The 21,182-nt window shown below is 44.9% G+C and overlaps 1 protein-coding gene across 1 annotated transcript in view; it reads left to right on the top strand.

The window, feature by feature from the left end:
* TNR (tenascin R) overlaps positions 1-21,182 on the top strand; it is a 191,315-nt gene that overhangs the window by 121,902 nt on the left and 48,231 nt on the right. The window contains exons 5-9 of the mRNA XM_079981098.1: positions 4,445-4,708; positions 5,876-5,991; positions 7,786-7,936; positions 10,890-11,159; positions 14,715-14,900. Of these exons, the coding sequence (XP_079837224.1) occupies positions 4,445-4,708; positions 5,876-5,991; positions 7,786-7,936; positions 10,890-11,159; positions 14,715-14,900 (987 nt within the window). The remainder of the gene's footprint in view (positions 1-4,444; positions 4,709-5,875; positions 5,992-7,785; positions 7,937-10,889; positions 11,160-14,714; positions 14,901-21,182) is intronic.

The raw sequence follows: 21,182 nt of genomic DNA on the forward strand, positions 1-21,182 counted from the left end.
AATGTCGAAGCTATTGTAACTATTTCACAGGTACAACCAGATCCATTGTGAAAAGCTGACATTCTATTAAGTCGCCTTGACTTTGTTTAAAAAGGGAGATGTCACCGTAGCGAGTTTCCCCACATGCTATGATGAGAAAGGGATGGCTGCTACGAGAGAGCAGGGAAGGCTGTTGAGCACAGTTGGTATGGCAGAAAGGGAAGAGGCTTCTTGTGGCAGAGGGGCTTCAGCAGCGATCTTTGGGGTAAGAAGTCAGGTGTTGCCACGAGAACTCAAGACTGAAATCTTGAGACAACAGCAGTGAAGGCTCGTCTATTGGGCTTTATAGGGCACTGCCCTACCATGCTCAGCCTGCCCTGAACCAGCCCCCACATGCCCACCTCCTTGCAGTAAGGAGGCACTGCCAGGCACCTCCTCTTCTTCCTCGGTCTCAGTGTTGCCTTTCTAGAATTCAGCAGGCAGCAAAATGGGGGCAAAACCAGAAATAGTTGGCTCCACCTATGTTTGGTTTATTGACTCTGGCTCCACCTCCTGTTGGCTGGCCGACCTTCCACCCAATGTACACCAGCCTCCACTGGACAACACTGGTGTATGGGGCTGTTCAAATAATTTGCTCAGGAGCCCTGACCTCAGAAACAGATACTGGAAGGGAAGTCGTCAAAAGCTCCATGACTGGCATCAGCTGGGATGCCATTTTCCTATTTTGCCAAAGGCAACTCCAGGGAGGATCAAGAAGTAAGATTCCAAACTGTGATCTATTTAACTGTTGGCATCTGAAAGACCCATTTGCACACCTTAGAATGCTATCTTGAGAATTCTACAGAAGACAGTTTACTGAGTTGCACCCTGATCTACCTTGGCCAAGACCACATCCTGTGCCTGCTTGGGAATTCTTGCCATTCTTTAGTCAAGTAACAATGTGCCCTTGTCTTTACTCTTTTAAAAGTATGTATCTAGAGGAGCATCAGGGCTGTTATCGAAAAGCATTTTTCCACTCGTGTCCACTCAAGGAGGCTATTTGAGCAATAAGATAAAAGCACCGCTCGGCATTTCTCACTTAAAACAACAAGCTTGAATCTGATGAGGGGTGCTCAGCAGCACAGTGCTGTCTCCTAACCCAAAGTGGTTTGATGTCTCTGCTAAATAAATTCTCCACCCCTGAGGGAATGCAGAAAAATGAAGGCGGTGGCCAGAATCAAACACCCTTTCAATCTCCAACAGCTCATTTTCCAAGACTCTTCTAACTACTATTGCCCACCCTTTTTGCAAACTCTTTGGGTTGATAAATTCCATCACATGGAGTAGAACAAAGGCTGCTTCTCTTCCCTCCCCACTAGGTGTACTGTACACATCTGCACGGGGATGGCATGTCCAAAGTCAGATAGAGACATAGGCTGGCACCAGACCCGCCTTGCCTCCTGCCCATAAACAGCATGTTCGGGGAGAGCAAGCAAGCACCAGGTGGCGCACTAGATTGGCCCAAAGGTATGGTCCACACTGGTCCAGCATTAAAACTTAATTCCAGATGGAGCTTTTCAAAGAAATGAAACAAGAATGTGAGATCAAGAACAGGATCACAGCAGAGGCTCATCTTGTCCAGCAGCATGTTCTCATGGTGGTCAAACTATTAGCATTGTGTGAGGTCACACCCTCAAGAAGTAAATCCATTTGTTCAATGGAGCATCGTGCCAGGTTAATGTCATGAGATTGCACACTCTGTCCTTTCTGAGTCCACGTTGAAGTCCACAGTTCTTGTGGATCATTTGTGGTGAACGAGTAACACTGAGCTGATCCCTCCTCCACAAAGGGTAAGAAGAATATAGGAAGTAATGCTATCAGCAAACACAGTGGCATGGCCAAGGGTTTAGCAGCTAATGTGAAAGGAGTAATTTGCTCTTGCTAATTAAAAAAGCCGTGGTGTTCCAATGTTGACACTGACATTTTGATATTTGCTCTCCTGCACACGTGAGGTAGAATCAAGAAAGGCGCTTTCTCCTGTCTTATTATTTACAGCAGGCTGCACATGCAGAATCTTTAAATCCCAAATGCCCTCTGCTTATTAGAGCTAATCCTTGTTGTGCCCAAGGTTTTCTGGTGGAAGAGAGAGCTCACGTATTTTTGCATGGCCCCCTTAAATCCGTTATTTTCATTCCAAGTCTCAGAAAGGCCACATCATAGTTTGACCTTTTTCCTGCGCTTTTCGCTAGTACATGAGCCTTCCTACTCCACTCTGCCCCCTTTTAGCAACGCTGCCTTCAACTTCTCTTTGAGATGTCCTGTTTAAGATTGCAAACCTTTCTGGGCAGCCGTGGGGGTTGCATATACACCACACGCCTCCCCCTGCCCCCAAAGTGTAGTCTGTAAAAGAAAGTGTAGCCCTGTGAGGGAGGGAACTACAGTTCTCAGGCTTCTCTGGGAGGCATTGTGTGCTTGAAATGTGCTTTGAATGCATGGTACATACGTGGCCTGTGTCATTTCTGGATTTTGTAACCAAACAAAACCCTGTGTTGCAAAGAGAACGTCAGCAATGTCTGGGCAACACAATGACCATATACATACGCAATAGACAATCTTCATAGAATTCCTTCAAACCATAACAAGTACAAAATGAAATCTTTAGACTCAAAGTCTCTGAAAATCTTAAAATAAAGCGAGGTACCAGACTTTGTACGATGAAGCTATGAAGCTCTGTGTATTCAGCAAATATGATGTCCAAAACTGAACTGTGATTCCGGATATTGACTACTGTTTCGTAGAATTCTTCATCAGCGTGGTGGGAGAGTATAGAATTGCTTCATAAACTGGAAATAAAATTTTACAGATGATGACCTGCATGCACATATCACTTTCCAAAAATTATAAACTGTAATACAAACAGTAATGAAAGAGTACATACCCCATCTTATTTCAAATGAATGTATGTAAATGAAAATATCAAATCCTGTGGAACAGTGCTCATGTAATAATGTAGTCACTGCTACTAACAATATTTTTTGAAAACTATATAAAGCCAACTCCAGGTGGTACTAATAACAAGGAGGTTGAGTTAAAGGTACAGTGCAAAGTAACAATGCAAATACCAGGAGATTTCTGGATTTTGCACACCTTCTGCCACACCAGAAAAAGCCTTCTAATCTAGTTCCAAAACACTGACATTTAATGCACAGACATTGCTTTCTGACTCTCCCTCAGTTTAGACTCTGGCATGCTTAAGGACTGGCCTCTTGTCGTGATGGTGCTGTGCCCTGTTTGTAAAGTGGGGAAGGCACCATCGCTGTGTATGGAAGAACATTGCAGTCTTCTAAACCTTCACACAGGTTTCATCCACACTTCCACTTCTCCTGCCGCTTTCCCCTGGGGAAACCCACTCTGTACCATTGAATCAGAGCAAACGTCAGTGGGGGTTTCTGTGGACTGATGTTTGCACCGATTCAGCAGGAAAGAGTGGGTTTTCAGGGGAAAGTAGCAGGGCAAACGGAAAACCACTCGGACCCCTCCATTCTAGGCACAGGACAAGAGGACGCATCCCTAGTTAGGTATTACAGAGCTATAATTACCTGTTGGATTGATGCTAAAAATCACAATCTGGTTAAAACGGGACAGTTGGAAGCTATATTTATGTTGATCAGCTATTTAGGACAATGTTTTGGTTTTATATCTATTTTTGCAATCCTAACCATGTCTACTCCTAAGCAAATCCTATTTAGTCCAATGGGCTCCACAGAGTTAGGATTGCAGCCTTTGTCTCCTCACTATCAAACAGCTGATTTACATAAATGCACCTTAAGTGTTGAAACTATGAACATGCAACCCTCACTCCTGCTTCAGGATGAGGGATTGTGCACAGGGCACCGGCTGGTGCACCCAGTCCATAATTCAGTTCAGTTACTGGGGGGAGGGTTGTTTAACTGAAAAGAACCACCTCAGTTGCTGTGATTGGGAACTGAAGAACAACAAGAGGAGAGGCTGTGCAATACTCTCCCTCCTTGCTGCTTGACCCACCAAATTCCTTCCCAGATCTTTTCCCTATGAGGAGAAAGGCAGCTGGGGGGGGTGATTTTCAGAGGAGAAACAGCAGGAAGAGTAAGGGTAAAGCAACTCCTGCCACCTCAGTTATTTGCTTCAAACTGGTAGTCTCCCATACCTGTTCTTTTTTTTTGGGGGGGGGGTACATTTGCTGGAGAGGAAGGTGTGGTTGCAGCTGCTGGTTGAGGAGATCTCAGTTTGTTACATCATGATGCATGAAATGGTCCGTGCAACCCGAACTTATACTTTACTTGGAAATCATTTGCATTGAGTTCCATAGGCACTTTGTAAATGTGTTTCAGATAACTGCCTTAGTTCACAGGCTGAGTGGGGAGCACATTTCAAGGACACGTAGATCCTTGCAGAGATTTGTGGGTCACCTTACCTCTTACGGTCAATATATTGGCTCTTCCTCCAGTTGCTCCACCTGAGAACTTGCGAGTGGCTGCGGTTGGCGACAGGTCCATTGACCTGGAATGGGATGGGCCAATGGCCGTGACTGAATATGTGATCTCCTACCAGCCGGCAATACCTGGGGGTCTGCAGCTCCAGCAGCGGGTGCCAGGGGACTGGAGCAGTGTCACCATCAAGGAGCTGGAGCCAGGCTTGACATACAACGTCACTATCTATGCCGTCATCAGTGATGTGCTCAGTGCCCCGGCTGGGGTCAAGGTGGCCACCCGTAAGTATTGCATGGTTTTTTGGCACCGAGCATGCCATTTAAAATGGAGAAGGAACTGCCTAAATGTTGCCGCCTCTTCATGGAGGGAGATGTTCTCCTGATCGATTTAAAAGAGAGAAGAGCAATCCTAAGAGCACTCTTGGGTGATGAAGGGGAACCTGTGGCTCTCCAGATGTTCTTGGACTCACAACTCCTATCTGCCCCAGCTAGTATGGTCAGGGGTCATAGGAACTGTAGTCCAGCAATATGTGCAGAGTCACTCTATGCAGTTTTGCTCAGTGGGCTTCAAAGATAAATAATAGGTTCTTGTGGTTCAGATAGTATGATTTTGGAAGACCACTCAGGATCAACCTATCTAGGAATGTAAAAAGAAAAAGGAAAGGAAAACAAAACAACTTACAATCAGCAAAAAATTCCTCTTAGAGTTTTACTTTCTCCTTGCATTTTGCATGGGGTGTTCCCCCTTCGTTCTCTTCACCCCACGGATCTGGGTTCAGAAGTAAAGTCTGTGTGCGGTGGACAAGTTTTGTGAAATCACTCAAGTATACACAGCCTAGCAGATATTCCAGGAAGGTAGTGAGCTGCATTGTTCCAACAAAGAAGAGCTTATTGCTAGACAGTTGACATCCTCAGAAAGAGGAGCTGAGAGGTACAAGCTGTAGGTTCAAGCATGCATATTTATACCATACAGCACCAGTCAAAGTTTGTACCTCTCAAGTTTTTGTGTGCTCATCCTGAAGCTGCATTCATCCTTAAATGTCATCTCTAAGAGCAGACACTCATTTTAGTAGGATTGGCAAAATAATTTTAATCTTCATTACATTACAGTTTGTTTAGGCTTCCTTACTGAGAAAGGAATTTTAAAAGTTGATTAGATCAGAGCCTGATGGGAGCTGGAAGAAACCCCATGGTCCTGTTAGGGGCTCTCAATATTCTTCCATTTCATATTCCTCAGGCCTACCTGGAATGCTAGGAATTGAGACCTTCTGCCTGCAATTCACATGCTCTACCACTGAACCACACTTCCATCGTAGCTGATTTTCCCACTCATCATGGTTTTGATCATGGAAAGTAGAGATTTGGGTTACATGTTGACAATTAAAACTGGGTTACAGTGCAGCTAACACAACCTCTCTCCCCCACCCTTTCTTCACCGCTATGTTCCAGAGCTCTCCACTCCACAAGGGCTGCAGTTCAAAACAATCACAGAGACCACCGTCGAGATGCAATGGGAGCCCTTCTCCTTCTTGTTTGATGGCTGGGAGATCAGCTTTATCCCCAAGGTAAATGTGACATTTAGAGTGGTCCTTCTTCCAAGAGCATATTCTCACCATCCAACTGGAGCCCAAGAGAGTCAGACTATCGTGTTTCAGCTGGGTTACTTGATTATCAGAGGGGTTTTTTTGTGGGGAGGGAGCAAAAGGGCGCAGGAGGGAGGCTGAATTGGTTGATGTCAGTGTCCCTTCAGATCCACCAGAGGACAGCAAGCAGCAGGAGGACACAGCAGTGTTAAAAGCTGGCTGCCATCTGTTTGTGGCACAATGTGGTCCAGATGCCATTGGCTTCATATATGGTGGAGCTTTGGTGGGTTCCTGGTTCTCCTTTCCTGCCAGGGGCAAATTACATTGGTCATCTCCATCTCTAAGGGTCTAATACTGTGAGGGCCAATGTGGAGGCTGCATTACTAGCACAAATAGTGAGTGCCTGAATTACTCTGCTTCCCCACTCATAATACATTTCTAAAGGAAGGGTATGTAGATCTCAATAGTTAGGACTGTTTGATGCCATTACATTTCTTCCATGATAGTTGAATAGGGAGTGATCAGTTTTTAAGGCAAACATGTTACATCCCAGGAGAGGGGAATCTTTTTGGCCCGATGGCCCAGATCTAATCTCCCCCACCCCCACAGGCCACCTTTTGTCAAGTGAGTGGGTCCCCCACCTGTCAATCATCTGGTGTCCTAATGATGCCAAGTGCTTGGCATGTGGATTGTCCTGCACACCTGTCTAAGTTGGCCCATGGGGATGCGGGATGGGGTTATTGTTCAACCACATCAGCTGATATACCTGGGGAATTCAGTCCTGCTTTCTGCAGAGTTTGGGCACCCCAGGAAGTTCCTAGCAGGAACTCACCAGGGTACCTGAGCCTGTGTGTTCACCTGCCAGAATTTCACTGCAAGTAGGAGAGTGCAATGCTGGGTTGCTGCAGGAAAGAGCATTCCTGTTCCTCCATCCACAAGGCAAGACCCTACACATGAGTAACACATGAACCTTAAGGGTGTGTTTATTGAAAAGGATCCTTAGAAATGCATAATTCCTGTGCCTGTATAATGCATTGTGGCAAGCCTTGTTTTGTTTGTTAAAGGTAAAGGTAAAGGTACCCCTGCCCGTACGGGCCAGTCTTGACAGACTCTAGGGTTGTGCGCTCATCTCACTTAAGAGGCCAGGAGCCAACGCTGTCTGCAGACACTTCCGGACACGTGGCCAGCGTGACAAAGATGCTCTGGCGAGCCAGCACCAGCGCAGCACACGGAAATGCCGTTTACCTTCCCGCTATAAAGCGGTACCTATTTATCTACTTGCACTTAGGGGTGCTTTCGAACTGCTAGGTGGGCAGGAGCTGGAACTGAAAGACGGGAGCTCACCCCACCGCGGGGATTCAAACCGCCGACCATGCGATCAGCAAGTCCTAGGCACTGAGGTTTTACCCACAGCGCCACCCGCGTCCCTCGCGCCACCCGCGTCCCGCGTTTTGTTTGTTACAAGGTGTCAAAGTTCCAGTGTATATGCTCTCCATACTGCTTGCTATTTGCAAAAACATTGAAGAATCAGAGATGCCTTGACATGAGTATGGCATGATAGGTAATTTGGCCCTGAAAATTAAGATTTCCTATTTAACAAAGCGGGTATCTAAAGAAAAAATTAATCAAAGATTGGGATATGCTGGGGTTTATTGGACTTCAGAACACATGTGTAAACAAAGCAATCTTCCCATATGAAGGGAATCGTATTAAAATTTGATTCGCTAATACCTCCATTTCTTCCAAACTTCAAGCCAGCTTGTTTAATCTCCCCAGGACAATGAAGGGGGCGTGATTGCACAGCTCCCTAGCAGCGTGACAACGTTTAATCAGACGGGCCTGAAACCGGGTGAGGAGTACACAGTCAATGTGGTTGCCCTCAAGGAACAAGCCCGGAGTCCACCAGCCTCAGCCAGTGTCTCAACCCGTGAGTAGCCCACCCTGCAGTTCTGTGCCAGTTTGAGGGTTAACAGCATTTTTTCTTCCAGGTAGTATTGAAGATTGTACTGAGGCTTATATGCAATTACACCTAAATGGAACCCACATATTCGGAGGCAGACTCCCTCTGAATTCCTGGTACACACAACAGGAGAGTTTCTGCCTTCATGTTGTTCTGCTGGTGGCATTCCCAGAAGCTTCTCTGCCTGACCATGGCTGAAAAGAGGAAGCTGGACTAGAGCTAAACTTTTGGTCTGATCTCACAGGGCTCATTTGTGGGCAACAGATGAATGGGTAGTTAGTATTCTAGCTCCTGTTTGTTTCTAGCTTTGAAGCTGCAGCAAAGAGGATCTCATTCAGCCGGCTCCTGGTAATTGCGTCAAATGGCTCCATTCACCAAAAAACATCTTTAAGGGGGGAGAAAGAATGCATAAACAGCTCTTGCAAAGTTCTCAGAGAGAAGGATGTGCCAAGATGGTTGATAATTATAAAGCAATTAATGGACCTTGGAGTGAGGAGTAGGAAATGTGTGCCAAGTATCACGTTTGTACAAGCAGCCCTTTCGCTCAGACAAAAGAGAGTCTGCTGAACAACAATCAGTGGTTCTGATGCAGATCGTAGTCACCCTGTCATTATGTCAGCAGGAATATACAGACATTCCTTCTCTTTCTTTCTTTTTTCCTTTACAGATGTTGTCTGCTTTAGAATGGCTTGCAGGATGTGGTTTACAAGTTCCACCTACAGGCCATCTGAAGCAACTGCCCCTTTTAAAGCGTTCTTTTGGTGTTTGTTCATCTATGGGTGCATTTTGCAAATGTTCTGAACGACGCTTTGTTTCGTAATTAAAACTTGGAGGCACACTTCATGTTTAAACATGAAAATGCCTCCTGTTGGATTTTGTGAAAATTGCCCACCGTCAGACCTCAGCCACCCCTTGACTTTCTGCATGAGTCACTTTTCTTGCCCTGCTTCCTGCCTGGAAGGAGTCAAGAATTCATTCAGAGAAGCTGTGGGCACTATCCTCTTCTTAGGGTGGGAAACGCTTTGCCAAGAGTTATTGAATTATCAATGGATGCCCAAAAAGCAGCAAAATTACCTCCCCCTATTGGAGACTGATTTGAAGGAGACACAGTCAGAGCAGCAAATCTTGCAGAGAATATATCCACTTGAATTCTATGTGAATTATCCCCTTCTTCCTCTCCTCAAATGTCTCATTCTGGCTTTCCTCCCTATTCTTCACCTTTGGCCACCTTTCGTCATCTGTTTTTTCCTAGAAATCCGACTTCTATACATGTCAGATATGATACATTTTAGGATCCTCACATTTACCTAAAAGTTCATAGCAATGGGGTGATTGCTGTTTTCTTCCAGTCAAGGGTCTGTTAGACTGGGCTTCCACATTCCCACAATTTAAGAACAAACATAAATAATTATCCAACAGACATGCAAACTTATTTGACTTTGCTCTCTTGCTCAGGTCATTTGGATGTGGCTACAGCTCTGCTCTTTCTGCTGCTCTGCTCCTCCTACTTTTGTTTGGGTCACATGGCATAGGTGAATCTGTAGATGTGGGAAAGATGACTCAGGCCAAACAAGACACCTTTGCCCTGAAAATGTGCACACTTTTAAAAATGCAAATGGCAGCTAGAAGCACTTGTCTTGCTCAAATTTCCTTGCCTTCCTTGCCTTGCAGATTATATTATTTGAATAAATTTCTTAATGAACTGGCCATGTGGAAATCACAAAGTGGGAAATTTAAAACTTCGCTACAAGGATAGTAGGTTGGCCTCTGCTATGACGGGCTATCATGAAAATAAAATATACTGGGGTTCAAATATGCATACATATTACCTTTTGATCCCACTGACTTACATAGGTGAATAAACAGTTTCAGATCAAACATCACAAAGAGAACTTTCAATAATCTAAGGTCAGACACAATGTTTTCCAGTGGAGGCTGTTCAAACACTTGGTTGAGATTTACCAAGCACTGAACAATCATCAAGAGAGGTGAAATATTGCATGTGACTGAGTGAACTAAACCAAATGTTGGCACATCTGTCCCCTTCTACTTCCTCTTCCTCCTTTTTATTAGGAATATCAATTTACAGCGCAAACCTCCTATACTTGCTGATTCCGTAGTCAGTCCCATTGAGTTGAACATATGTGATAAAACAAATAAATAACTTGCCACCACCAAACCATGCTCTACGAGGCCAATGTGCCTCTTGCAGAACACGGTTTAGGCTTTCACCAGCACAAAGGGAGAAAACTGAAGCCTGTGGAATAGAAACTGGAATAATAGTCCTCAAATCCACAGGCAAGAAATAAGTCTGAGATTAGATGCACAGCAAGAACAGCAGGGTAATGATGGTTTGGTACACAAGTGATTAACAAGCATTTGCCTCCTGTTTTAGCTCCAGCTTAGTTTTGTCTTACACAAGTGCAAACCAGCAAATGCTTGGTGCGGCTTCAGTTTCCAACCCAAGTACCATAGTCCTGCTGATACGGACAATTAACCCTGTCTCCCCTCATGCCCAATTTGAGCTGATTTACTTTCCATTCATTGTTGGATGTGGGTGAGGAGGTGGAATTAATTGCACACATTCTTGCACATGGTACAGATGGAAATGCCGGCTGGGTGCAGAAACTCCAGTTCAGGAATAAATGATTCCTAGGAGATCCTCAAGTGATGCACATGCCATCATAAGCAACAGAGTAACTAGGTAGCACGCATATATTTTTTGTTCTTGTCCTTCCTAAAAGCAGTGCTACCTGCTTACAGTTTCCACTCATATCCAAAAGGATGGAGGGAGAAGCAGAAATCGCACACGTCCTTAGTATAGATTCTTAGGGCAAAAATCCATTAAAGTCTTTCTTCTCTGTCTATTCCTCTTGTATAATGTGTCTCTTTCTTCCAATTTTTTAAATACACCAACTAGTAATTGATGGACCAACTCAGATATTGGTGAGAGATGTCTCAGACACAGTGGCGTTTGTTGAATGGACTCCACCCCGGGCTAAAGTTGACTACATTCTGCTGAAGTATGGCCTCGAGAATGGAGAAGGGGGAAAGACCACCTTCCGATTACAACCCCCCCTCAGCCAGTACTCCATGCAGGCCCTGCGCCCTGGCTCACGGTACGAAGTCTCCATCGCAGCCGTCCGTGGGACCAATGAGAGCGACGCTGCAGTCACCCTCTTTGTCACAGGTATGCCCAAGACAAACAAGCGTTAGCAGATTGCTACTCACCTGCAGCTAAAGATGCATTCGTATGTTATGTTCTCCACAACATGAAGATGCCCAACCTATAGAAGAGTCTGTAGTTTAGTGGCAGAGGATCTGCTTTGCATTCAGAAACTTGTGGTTTCAGCCTCCAGCATCTGCACTTGACGGGGCTCTGATATTAGCCAGAGGGGGGGAACACATCTGGCTGAAATCCTAGAGAGCTTCTGCCAATGGGGCTAAATGGACCTGTGGTACAAAGGAGATTCATACGTCCTGGCAGTGGCAGGCATGAGGTGTTGCATTACCATATGCATGCTTTCATTCTGCCTCACCCTGTTTTCAAAGAATCGCTCACTAGTCATTACTCCAACAACAGCATCAGTAAGGAAATCTGTTTGTAATGTAAAAGGTCGTCCATGCTGGGGAGATGCTGTTCTTGAGGTGACGCAGGCAGGGCAGACAGCACTGAGCTAATGGAGTTTTCCATCCTCCTGCTTTAGGCAGCTTTAGATTGGGGGTGGGAAGGTGATACAGGCACTTGCAGAATGTAATGTGCATCTGCTGTCACTATGCAGGAGTACTTAGGAAAAACTAAATACCGTAACTCAAAGCCTATAGAGAGTGAACTGCTTTAAATGACAGTTCTGTAAAAGAGGAGGAGGAAAGTAGATTTTGGAACTGTTTTATGGCTTAGATATTGCCCGTCATAAAGATGCTGTTATCCGTATGAAGAGGCCTCGCTGCACTTAAGAGTAAGAGGGATGTGAACTTAATTGATTCACTGAGTCTTTCATTCTCTGATTTTTGTGTCATAATCAAAAAGGCAAGTGAGGCAGCAAAACCGTGGTGTTATAAGTCTGTCACTCCTGTTTCAACACTACACAGGGTGTTCACAGTTTGCCTTCAGTACCACCAGTTTGGCACCACACTTGTGGGAATGTCAGGGAAGGAGACCTCAAAGATGCACAAAAGGCAGTGTAATAACTGAATCAGAAAAAAGCATTAACTTGGAAGGCATTGGACACAAACTCTGTGTTAGTCCCATTACTTTGAATGGGAAATAAGTGCACCTTACAGTACAATCGTATGCTTGTCTATTTGGAAGTTCAGTCAGATAAGTGAATATAAGAATACAGTGGTAATAATAATAATAATAATAATAATAATAATAATAATAATAATTTATTATTTATACCCCGCCCATCTGGCTGGGCCTCCCCAGCCACTCTGGGTGGCTTCCATAGAAAGCAAAAAGTACCTTGGGTTAAGTACTTAATTTGTTCCGGAGGTCCGTTCTTAACCTGAAACTGTTCTTAACCTGAAGCACCACTTTAGCTAATGGGGCCTCCCGCTGCTGCTGCGCCACCAGAGCACAATTTCTGTTCTTATCCTGAAGCAAAGTTCTTAACCCAAGGTATTATTTCTGGATTAGCGGAGTCTGTAACCTGAAGCGTATGTAACCCGAGGTACCACTGTATAGCTTTGGTTTAGATTAGTAATGGAGGCGAGAGTTCAGTTCACACCTCTTTGAATTTTGCAGTGCCAAGTAATGTGTACAAAAATGCAGCTGTGCAGTTAAAATGTGCATGAAATGCATACATTAGTGAACATAACATACAAAAACCTATTATATCAGGGGAAATTGCTTTGCAAAAATGTGTATATTAGGAGAAAGTCACATTAATATGCTGGTGGGTTTTTGAAGGCCTTTTTAAAGGAAAAGAAATGGCAAACTGGTGTTGACATGAGGAAAACTGAATTTAAGACTGCTAAAATTAGAAGCTGGGAGAACCCAAGATCTCCCATTTCGCTTGCACATTTTGAATACCTCCTAGGATCTCTGGCAGAGCATCCTTCCATACACGAGCTTTGGTGCTGACTGAAAAAAGAAGGGACCAAATGGGTGACCAGATGCCAAGGAAAAGCCGACTACCTGCACCTTTCCTTATTGTATACATGACAAGTTACACCTGCTGAAATCCATACCTGTACACAACTATGAAATGTGCAATAGCCCTCTCCTTACTGGCACCTGGCCACGGAATGAAAAGATGCACAGAAGATAAAAGTTGTATCCAGATTAGGATAGGCAATTGACATTTCCTCTCCCCTAACACTCCCCCTCAAAAAAAAAACACCAATGCATGCTCTGCACCTTCCCCACATCAGCTCCAGGTGGTTGAGGGGGATGGACACAGAACAGTTTTGCAGGGGAAGGATGTGGGTGCACAACAGACATTGTTCCACTCACACAAAACACTACGTAATGCTATTTTGAATCTGCCAAGATTCCAGTTAGTGACCTCCAGTTAGTTCTGCAGTGAAAATGTAAACAAACTGAAAAATCAGTGCAGCACTTGGAATTCAAAATATGAACTCTCTGGAAGGCTGGAGCTTGCTTACAGAGTGCATATTTCCATGTGAAATCTTTTGTCGCCTCAAACCCACAATTCATGTCATGATTGGGAACATAGTTTAGTGCTTGCATCTCTGTTTTAAAAGATTCTTGGGTAACTAAGCTAGAAAAGAAGTCTGAGGAACCCAGAAGGCCATTGCCAGTCACAGTGGACTGAACTGAGCTGGAGGAAGCAAAGGGCTGACTCAACACAGGACAACTTCATTCCTATTCCTCTGGTGCCTTTAGGGGAGTGGCTGTGGCCCTGGTAAGATTAGCCCTGCAGGGTCCAGCAAAAGGCCCACCAGAATCCTTTTCTCACAGTGGCCAACTAGATGCCTATGGAAAGCCGATACCTACTTGAGTAGGTAGACCTTTGCAGGGCCATGTAGACCTTTGGACAGCCCAGGTTCCGTCCCTAAATTTTAAAGGATTTCAAACAGCAGGGCCATAAAATATTTCTTTGCCTGAGGCTGCAGAGAACGACTTCCAGGTAGAGTAAACAGGCATGGCCTGGATTGAACTGCCTCAATATAAGGCAACTTCATATGGAAGTTTATTTAAAAATATTGCTGAGAGTGCCGAGAGTTTTGAATCTGTTTCTTCAGATGTGTTTCAACTTTAAATCTGATCACTTGGCTTTCCCTCATTTGATTTCCTTTCAAAGTCATTAACCATCCAAATAGCTTATTAGTGAATAAGGCAGATTTGCTATCATCTCAGACCTACACATTATATTTATATTATAAAGTAGATGTCTCACTGAACAATGTTCTCCAAATTATAATTAGATAAAGACCATGAAGTGCTTTGCATACTTTAATGCATTACATGAATGATAAGGGTTATCATTAGTATTAGTTAATGAGCAAGTTCCTTGGCTCTGTGCAAGAGTTATTGGCTCGAATTCTCAGAGTGGATTTATGCAGGAGAACAAGATAGCAGGAAATCAAAATAATTTCACTTGGATTGTGTTGGGAAAAACCTCCTAGTTCTTCAGCCAGCTTTCTTAAATAAACAGCAAGGTTACATTTTTGAAAATGCTTTTCTTATGCAACGGCTTACAGTTTAGGAGAGTACAAAGACTGCAGCTGTAGAAGCAAGAGTAAAGCAAGTCACTGACTATTTCCTTTTCAAATGCAGAAATTGATGCTCCCAAGAACTTGCGTGTGCTCTCCCGGACATATGACAGCCTGGAACTTGAGTGGGACAACAGTGAGGCAGAGGTGGAGAATTTCAAGGTCATCTATAGCACTCTGGCCGGAGAGCAATACCATGAGCTTCTAGTGCCACGAAGTGCAAGTGCCACAACCAGGGCCACCCTCACAGGTAAGCTTCCTCATCAACGGCATGGGTGGTTTTTATTTTTCCTCGCGGAATTTACAAGCAGGGAAATGTTATGGTTGATTTTGAGTATGTCTGAATGATTGTTTTTAAAAGCACTATTTTTCTAAAATGTAAACATTTTGTGAGTGTTGTAATGAACATGCAAAGTGAGGTTAATTTTACTTTAGGTTTTCGTACAGTCAGTAGCTCAAGCTGTTCTTTTAATGGATCCTGAGGCTGTCCTTAAATGGCCATTGATGGCTTTTGATGGTGAGTGGCTACTAATGATGGGACACACACACACACACACACCACCTGCTGTGGGCAGAGACTGAAGGGAAACAGTTTGGCATTTGGCCGCCAAAGGAAACAGAAGTCTGAATTTTTGCAGCTGCCTGGCACAAAGTTGGCTGGGGGAAGGGGGCCTCCAAGGACATTCTGTTTTAAAGACTAGCACAGTGTCTCTCTGCTTCTCCACTCTCCCTTGCTTTCCTTGTATGTTTTAAAATAAATATCACAAAGCACCCCAAAGTATCCAGTAAAGGTAAAAGTAAAGGTACCCCTGCCCGTACAGGCCAGTCGTGTCCGACTCTGGGGTTGTGCGCCCATCTCACTTAAGAGGCCAGGGGCCAGCGCTGTCCGGAGACACTTCCGGGTCACGTGGCCAGCGTGACATCGCTGCTCTGGCAAGCCAGAGCCGCACACGGAAACGCCGTTTACCTTCCCGCTGGTAAGCGGTCCCTATTTATCTACTTGCACCCGGAGGTGCTTTCGAACTGCTAGGTTGGCAGGCGCTGGGACCGAGCAGCGGGAGCGCACCCCGCCGCAGGGATTCGAACCGCCGACCTTTCGATCGGCAAGTCCTAGGCGCTGAGGCTTTAACCCACAGCGCCACCTGCGTCCCACTGTGAGTATCCAGTACTCACAGACAAACGTGCTCTGAAAAGCCCTGCCTCTAAAATATTATATCTCTCTAGGAAGCAAAGAGCATGAAACAGTATTGAGTTTCAAGTGATGTGGTTGCAGTAAGGTGTTCTGTCCGTGGCATTGGATCTCTTCCAAACTTCCAAGTTGTGATGATGATGCTATAGCCACTGGGTGATGAACTCACCTTTAGTGCTATTCCACACATTACAGTCTCTCTGGACAAAGATTAGTCATTTAAATTCCCCTTGTCTCTGTACTTGGCCAAACTCCCTGCAAGTCCTTGCTCAGCGTTGCTCCCAAGGGCCTCTGAGTTGCTCCACCTTTTCCATGACTTTTCTACCATAATTCTCACCAGTGCATTTAAAACAATCACACTAAGTAGAAAAGTTTTAAACTTTGTGCAGTGTGCCACAAGCAGAAAAGAGATGCACATGGCAGAAGATGTTTACCCCAGGAAACAATTGCGCTATGTCTCATTGCACAGAAGAAGAGTTTGGGAGGAAAGAGTCCCAGGCAATCTGGCGGGAGGCAGCATTTCCTTCTGGCCCAAATTTAGAGCTTGTCCACTCTTCCACTTGTCCCATGTTTGGTTTTCCACTTGACTCATGCTTTCTAGGTACAGGTCCAAGTGGTTTCCCCCTTGCCCCAGGGAAAATTCACTCTTTAACAATAAAAAGGTAAAGGTAAAGGTACCCCTGCCCGTACGGGCCAGTCTTGACAGACTCTGGGGTTGTGCGCCCATCTCACTCAAGAGGCCAGGGGCCAGCGCTGTCCGGAGACACTTCCAGGTCACGTGGCCAGCGTGACATCGCTGCTCTGGCGAGCCAGAGCCGCACACGGAAACGCCGTTTACCTTCCCGCTGGTAAGCGGTCCCTATTTATCTACTTGCACCCGGAGGTGCTTTCGAACTGCTAGGTTGGCAGGCGCTGGGACCGAGCAGCAGGAGCGCACCCCGCCGCAGGGATTCGAACCGCTGACCTTTCAATCGGCAAGCCCTAGGCGCTGAGGCTTTAACCCACAGCGCCACCTGCGTCCCTCTTTAACGATAGATCATAGCAAATGTCAATCCAGGAAAAAACCAAATTGCCATTTGCTCCAACTGAGTGCTAAAGAATGTTTTTCCCCGGGAAAAAGCAGTGGGACAAGAGGAAGTGTGGCTAAGCCCTTAGTTGGCTAAATAATCCTGTTAATTCTCAAATGGGGCTGACAGATTTCACTTGCAATCCTGTCACACTTCCTTGGGAATATAAGAACCATTGAACTCAGGCCTCTTGGGTCTTTAGCAGTGTTGTGTGGGAAGTGAGCTCTAGAATGAACCCAACTCTTCCCAGCAGTTTTGTAGGTGGAGATCAGTAGTGTGTGGGACAACCTGTCTTTCAAGGGAATTTGTACGCCATTATTGATCTTCTAAATAAGGAGCCCCTGATAAACCTCTGGAGGCTTGAACACCACTGCTTTGCTGAGGCACCTCTGCAAGAGATGGGGAGAGGAAAGATTCAGTGGTACTTCCTGAGGGCACCACTTCCTTCTGCCCAAGCACAGCGCTGTGCAGATGTCTCCAGCATCAGAGAAGACGAAAAGCAAGGAGGAAATGTGGGGAAATTTTCCAGGCTCTTCTTAAACTCTTCTGAAAGCTGCTCTTAGCAGAGATTTCATGGCTGGGCTGGGCTGCTACAGAGGAGCATGAAACAGGTTTTCCTTAATTCCATCAGCAAGGACGTTCCGCCCTAGAGAGGGGATTTATTTTTGGTGGTGTTGTTTTGTCTACCTCTTGAAATGCAGCAGCCTGTCTCTGCTGCCTGTCTTCATGCACAGATACAGCCTTTTGGCCAGGTCCCCAACCTTCCTGAGATGCCCTATATGATAAGATCGAGGGAATACTTATGAAGAGCTGCCTTCAGTACATCTTCTGAGGAGCTTGGCATCCATTCAAACTAACATCCATGACAGAGGTTTCTCACTACAGTGGAATCCTCTTATAGCCAGCTTTTCTGTGAACTCACAATACAGGTTTTTATTTATTTATTTAGCATTCAGTTTTCAGCCAGATGCTTTTAGAAAGTAAATAAGCAGAGTATGAAGGCAATAGCTCTCCCCTGTTGTTTGTTCTGAGCATCCACCATTCATCTGGAGAGAGAAAATGGTGTGTTTTTCCTCCATTTGCATTGTGTTCCCTTTGCATTGGAATGGGATTAGGATAATATCATTACAGCATAATTCATTACATGAAATTTCACCACAGCAGACAGCAAGACAAAAAAATGTAGTTTTTTGTCAGAAGCCAAACTGCAACACAAAGGAAACAGGGCTACATGCAATGAAATGCAACAAGATCATTTTCTTCCTATATCCCTAGGCTGAGTACTGTCAACAGTTTTTCAGAGATTACTCCAAGATGCAAAAAGAAAAGAAAAAAGATAAAGCAAGCTGCTGGTGAAGCGCTAATCTGTTGGTGATCTACTGGTGGGCTGCCCAGTGCCTGCTGATGTCGGTGGACCTTGATCGGATCTATCAAGGCTCTTATTGGAGCCAAAACACACATTACAGGAGACTTGGAGCTGCACAACTATTTTCTTTTTTTACAAAAATAATTACTCCAGAGGGTGCCTTTTCCTCACACACCATAGTCCCAATGAATCATAGAATCATAGAGTTGGAAGAGACCACAAGGGCCATCGAGTTCAACTCCCTGCCAAGCAGGAAACACCATCAGAGCACTCCTGACATATGGTTGTCAAGCCTCTGCTTAAAGACCTCCAAAGAAGGAGGCTCCACCACACTCCTGGGCAGCAAATTCCACTGTCGAACAGTTCTTACTGTCAGGAAGTTCTTCCTAATGTTTAGGTGGAATCTTCTTTCTTGTAGTTTGGAACCATTGCTCCGTGTCCGCTTCTCTGGAGCAGCAGAAAACAATCTTTCTCCCTCCTCTATGTGACATCCTTTTATATATTTGAACATGGCTATTATATCACCCCTTAACCTCCTCTTCTCCAGGCTAAACATGCCCAGCTCCCTTAGCCGTTCTTCATAAGGCATCGTTTCCAGGCCTTTGACCATTTTGGTTGCCCTCCTCTGGACACGTTCCAGTTTGTCAGTGTCCTTCTTGAACTGTGGTGCCCAGAACTGGACACAGTACTCCAGGTGAGGTCTGACCAGAGCAGAATACAGTGGCACTATTACTTCCCTTGATCTAGATGCTATACTCCTATTGATGCAGCCCAGAATTGCATTGGCTTTTTTAGCTGCTGCGTCACACTGTTGGCTCATGTCAACTTTGTGGTCAACCAAGACTCCTAGATCCTTTTCACATGTACTGCTCTCAAGCCAGGTGTCACCCATCTTGTATTTGTGCCTCTCATTTTTTTTGCCCAAGTGCAATACTTTACATTTCTCCCTGTTAAAATTCATCTTGTTTGTTTTGGCCCAGTTCTCTAATCTGTCAAGGTCATTTTGAAGTGTGATCCTGTCCTCTGGGGTGTTAGCCACCCCTCCCAGTTTGGTGTCATCTGCAAATTTGATCAGGATGCCCTTGAGTCCATCATCCAAGTCGTTTTAAAGATGTTGAATAAGACCGGGCCCAAGACAGAACCCTGTGGCACCCCACTAGTCACTCTTCTCCAGGATGAAGAGGAACCATTGATGAGCACCCTTTGGGTTCGGTCAGTCAGCCGGTTACAAATCCACTGAGTGGTAGCATAGTCAAGACCGCATTTTACCAGCTTCTTTACAAGAATATCATGGGGCACCTTGTCAAATGCCTTGCTGAAATCAAGGTAGGCTACATCCACTGCGTTCCCTTCATCTACCAGGCTTGTAATTCTGTCAAAAAACGAGATCAGGTTAGTCTGACATGACTTATTTTTCAGAAATCCATGCTGACTATTGGTGATCACAGCATTCCTTTCTAGGTGCTCACAGACTGTTTGCTTAATGATCTGCTCCAGAATCTTCCCTGGTATTGATGTCAGACTGACTGGGCAGTAATTATTTGGGTCCTCTCTTTTCCCCTTTTTGAAAATAGGGACAACATTTGCCCTCCTCCAGTCTGCCGGGACTTCGCCTGTTCTCCAGGAATTTTCAAAGATGACTGCCAGTGGTTCTGAGATCACATCTGCCAGTTCTTTTAATATTCTTGGATGCAGCTCATCCGGCCCTGGAGACTTGAATACATCTAGACTAGCCAAGTATTCTTGTACTATCTCCTTAGTTATTCTGGGCTGTGTTTCCTCTGCTGAATCATTTGCTCCAAATTCTTCAGGTCGGGCATTGTTTTCTTTATCGAAGAAGACTGAGGCAAAGAAGGCATTGAGGAGTTCAGCACTTTCTGTATCCCCTGTTTGCATTTCACCATCTTCTCCTCTGAGTGACCCCACTGTTTCTTTGTTCTTCCTTTTGCTACGAACATACCCATAAAAGCCTTTTTGTTGCTTTTAACCTCTCTAGCAAGCCTGAGTTCATTCTGTGCTTTAGCTTTTCTGACTTTGTGTCTACACGTGCTGGCTATTTGTTTGAATTTCTCTTTGGTGGTTTCCCCCCTTTTCCATTTTTTGTACACATCCTTTTTTAATCTTAACTCAGTTAAAAGTTCTTTAGATAGCCACCCTGGCTTCTTTAGGCACCTTCCATGTTTCCGTCTCATTGGTATTGCCTGAAGTTGTGCTTTTACTATCTCCCTCTTAACAAACTCCCAGCCATCATGAACTCCCTTTCCTTTTAGTATTACTGTCCATGGGATCTCACCCAGTACTTCCCTAAGTTTTATGAAGTCGGCTTTCTTAAAGTCAAGAAATTGAGTCCTAGTATGCTTGGCTGCTCCTTTCCGCTGTATAGCAAACTTCAGAAGAGCATGATCACTCGCGCCTAATGTTCCTTCCACTTCTACCCCACTAACCAGGTCATCAACATTGGTAATATATTGAATAGGAGCTTCAGTGGGAGAGATTTTCAATGGGACCACAGTGAGGAGAAAATCATTAGCTCTCTTCCCCACATACTGTGGTCCTAATGCTGATCAGAACACAAAGCAGCTGCTGACTGCCATGGAAAAGGGAAAAATCGTGATACTCCAAACAATGCATTTTATGTTTTGTGTAGTTTAACCCTTATATGCTGGAGCCAAGAATGCATGCTGAGCATTACATAACACAAGTTACTTAAGAGATCCTGAAGATGCCCTCTTTTTTATTCATAATTTTCAAATGCATTGGTGGGCCCCATGGATTCTCGTAGAAACAAAGACCATTGCACAAAACTGAAGTCAGCCCAGCCCTGCACTATGTTAGCCTGGGCACTCTCAATTATGGGTTTGTACAGAACAAACCACTGAGTCGCCCCCCACAGTGCTGTGATCTGAGTGG

The sequence above is a fragment of the Podarcis cretensis genome, assembly GCF_951804945.1.
Source record: "Podarcis cretensis genome assembly, chromosome: 6".
Taxonomy (NCBI): domain Eukaryota; kingdom Metazoa; phylum Chordata; class Lepidosauria; order Squamata; family Lacertidae; genus Podarcis; species Podarcis cretensis.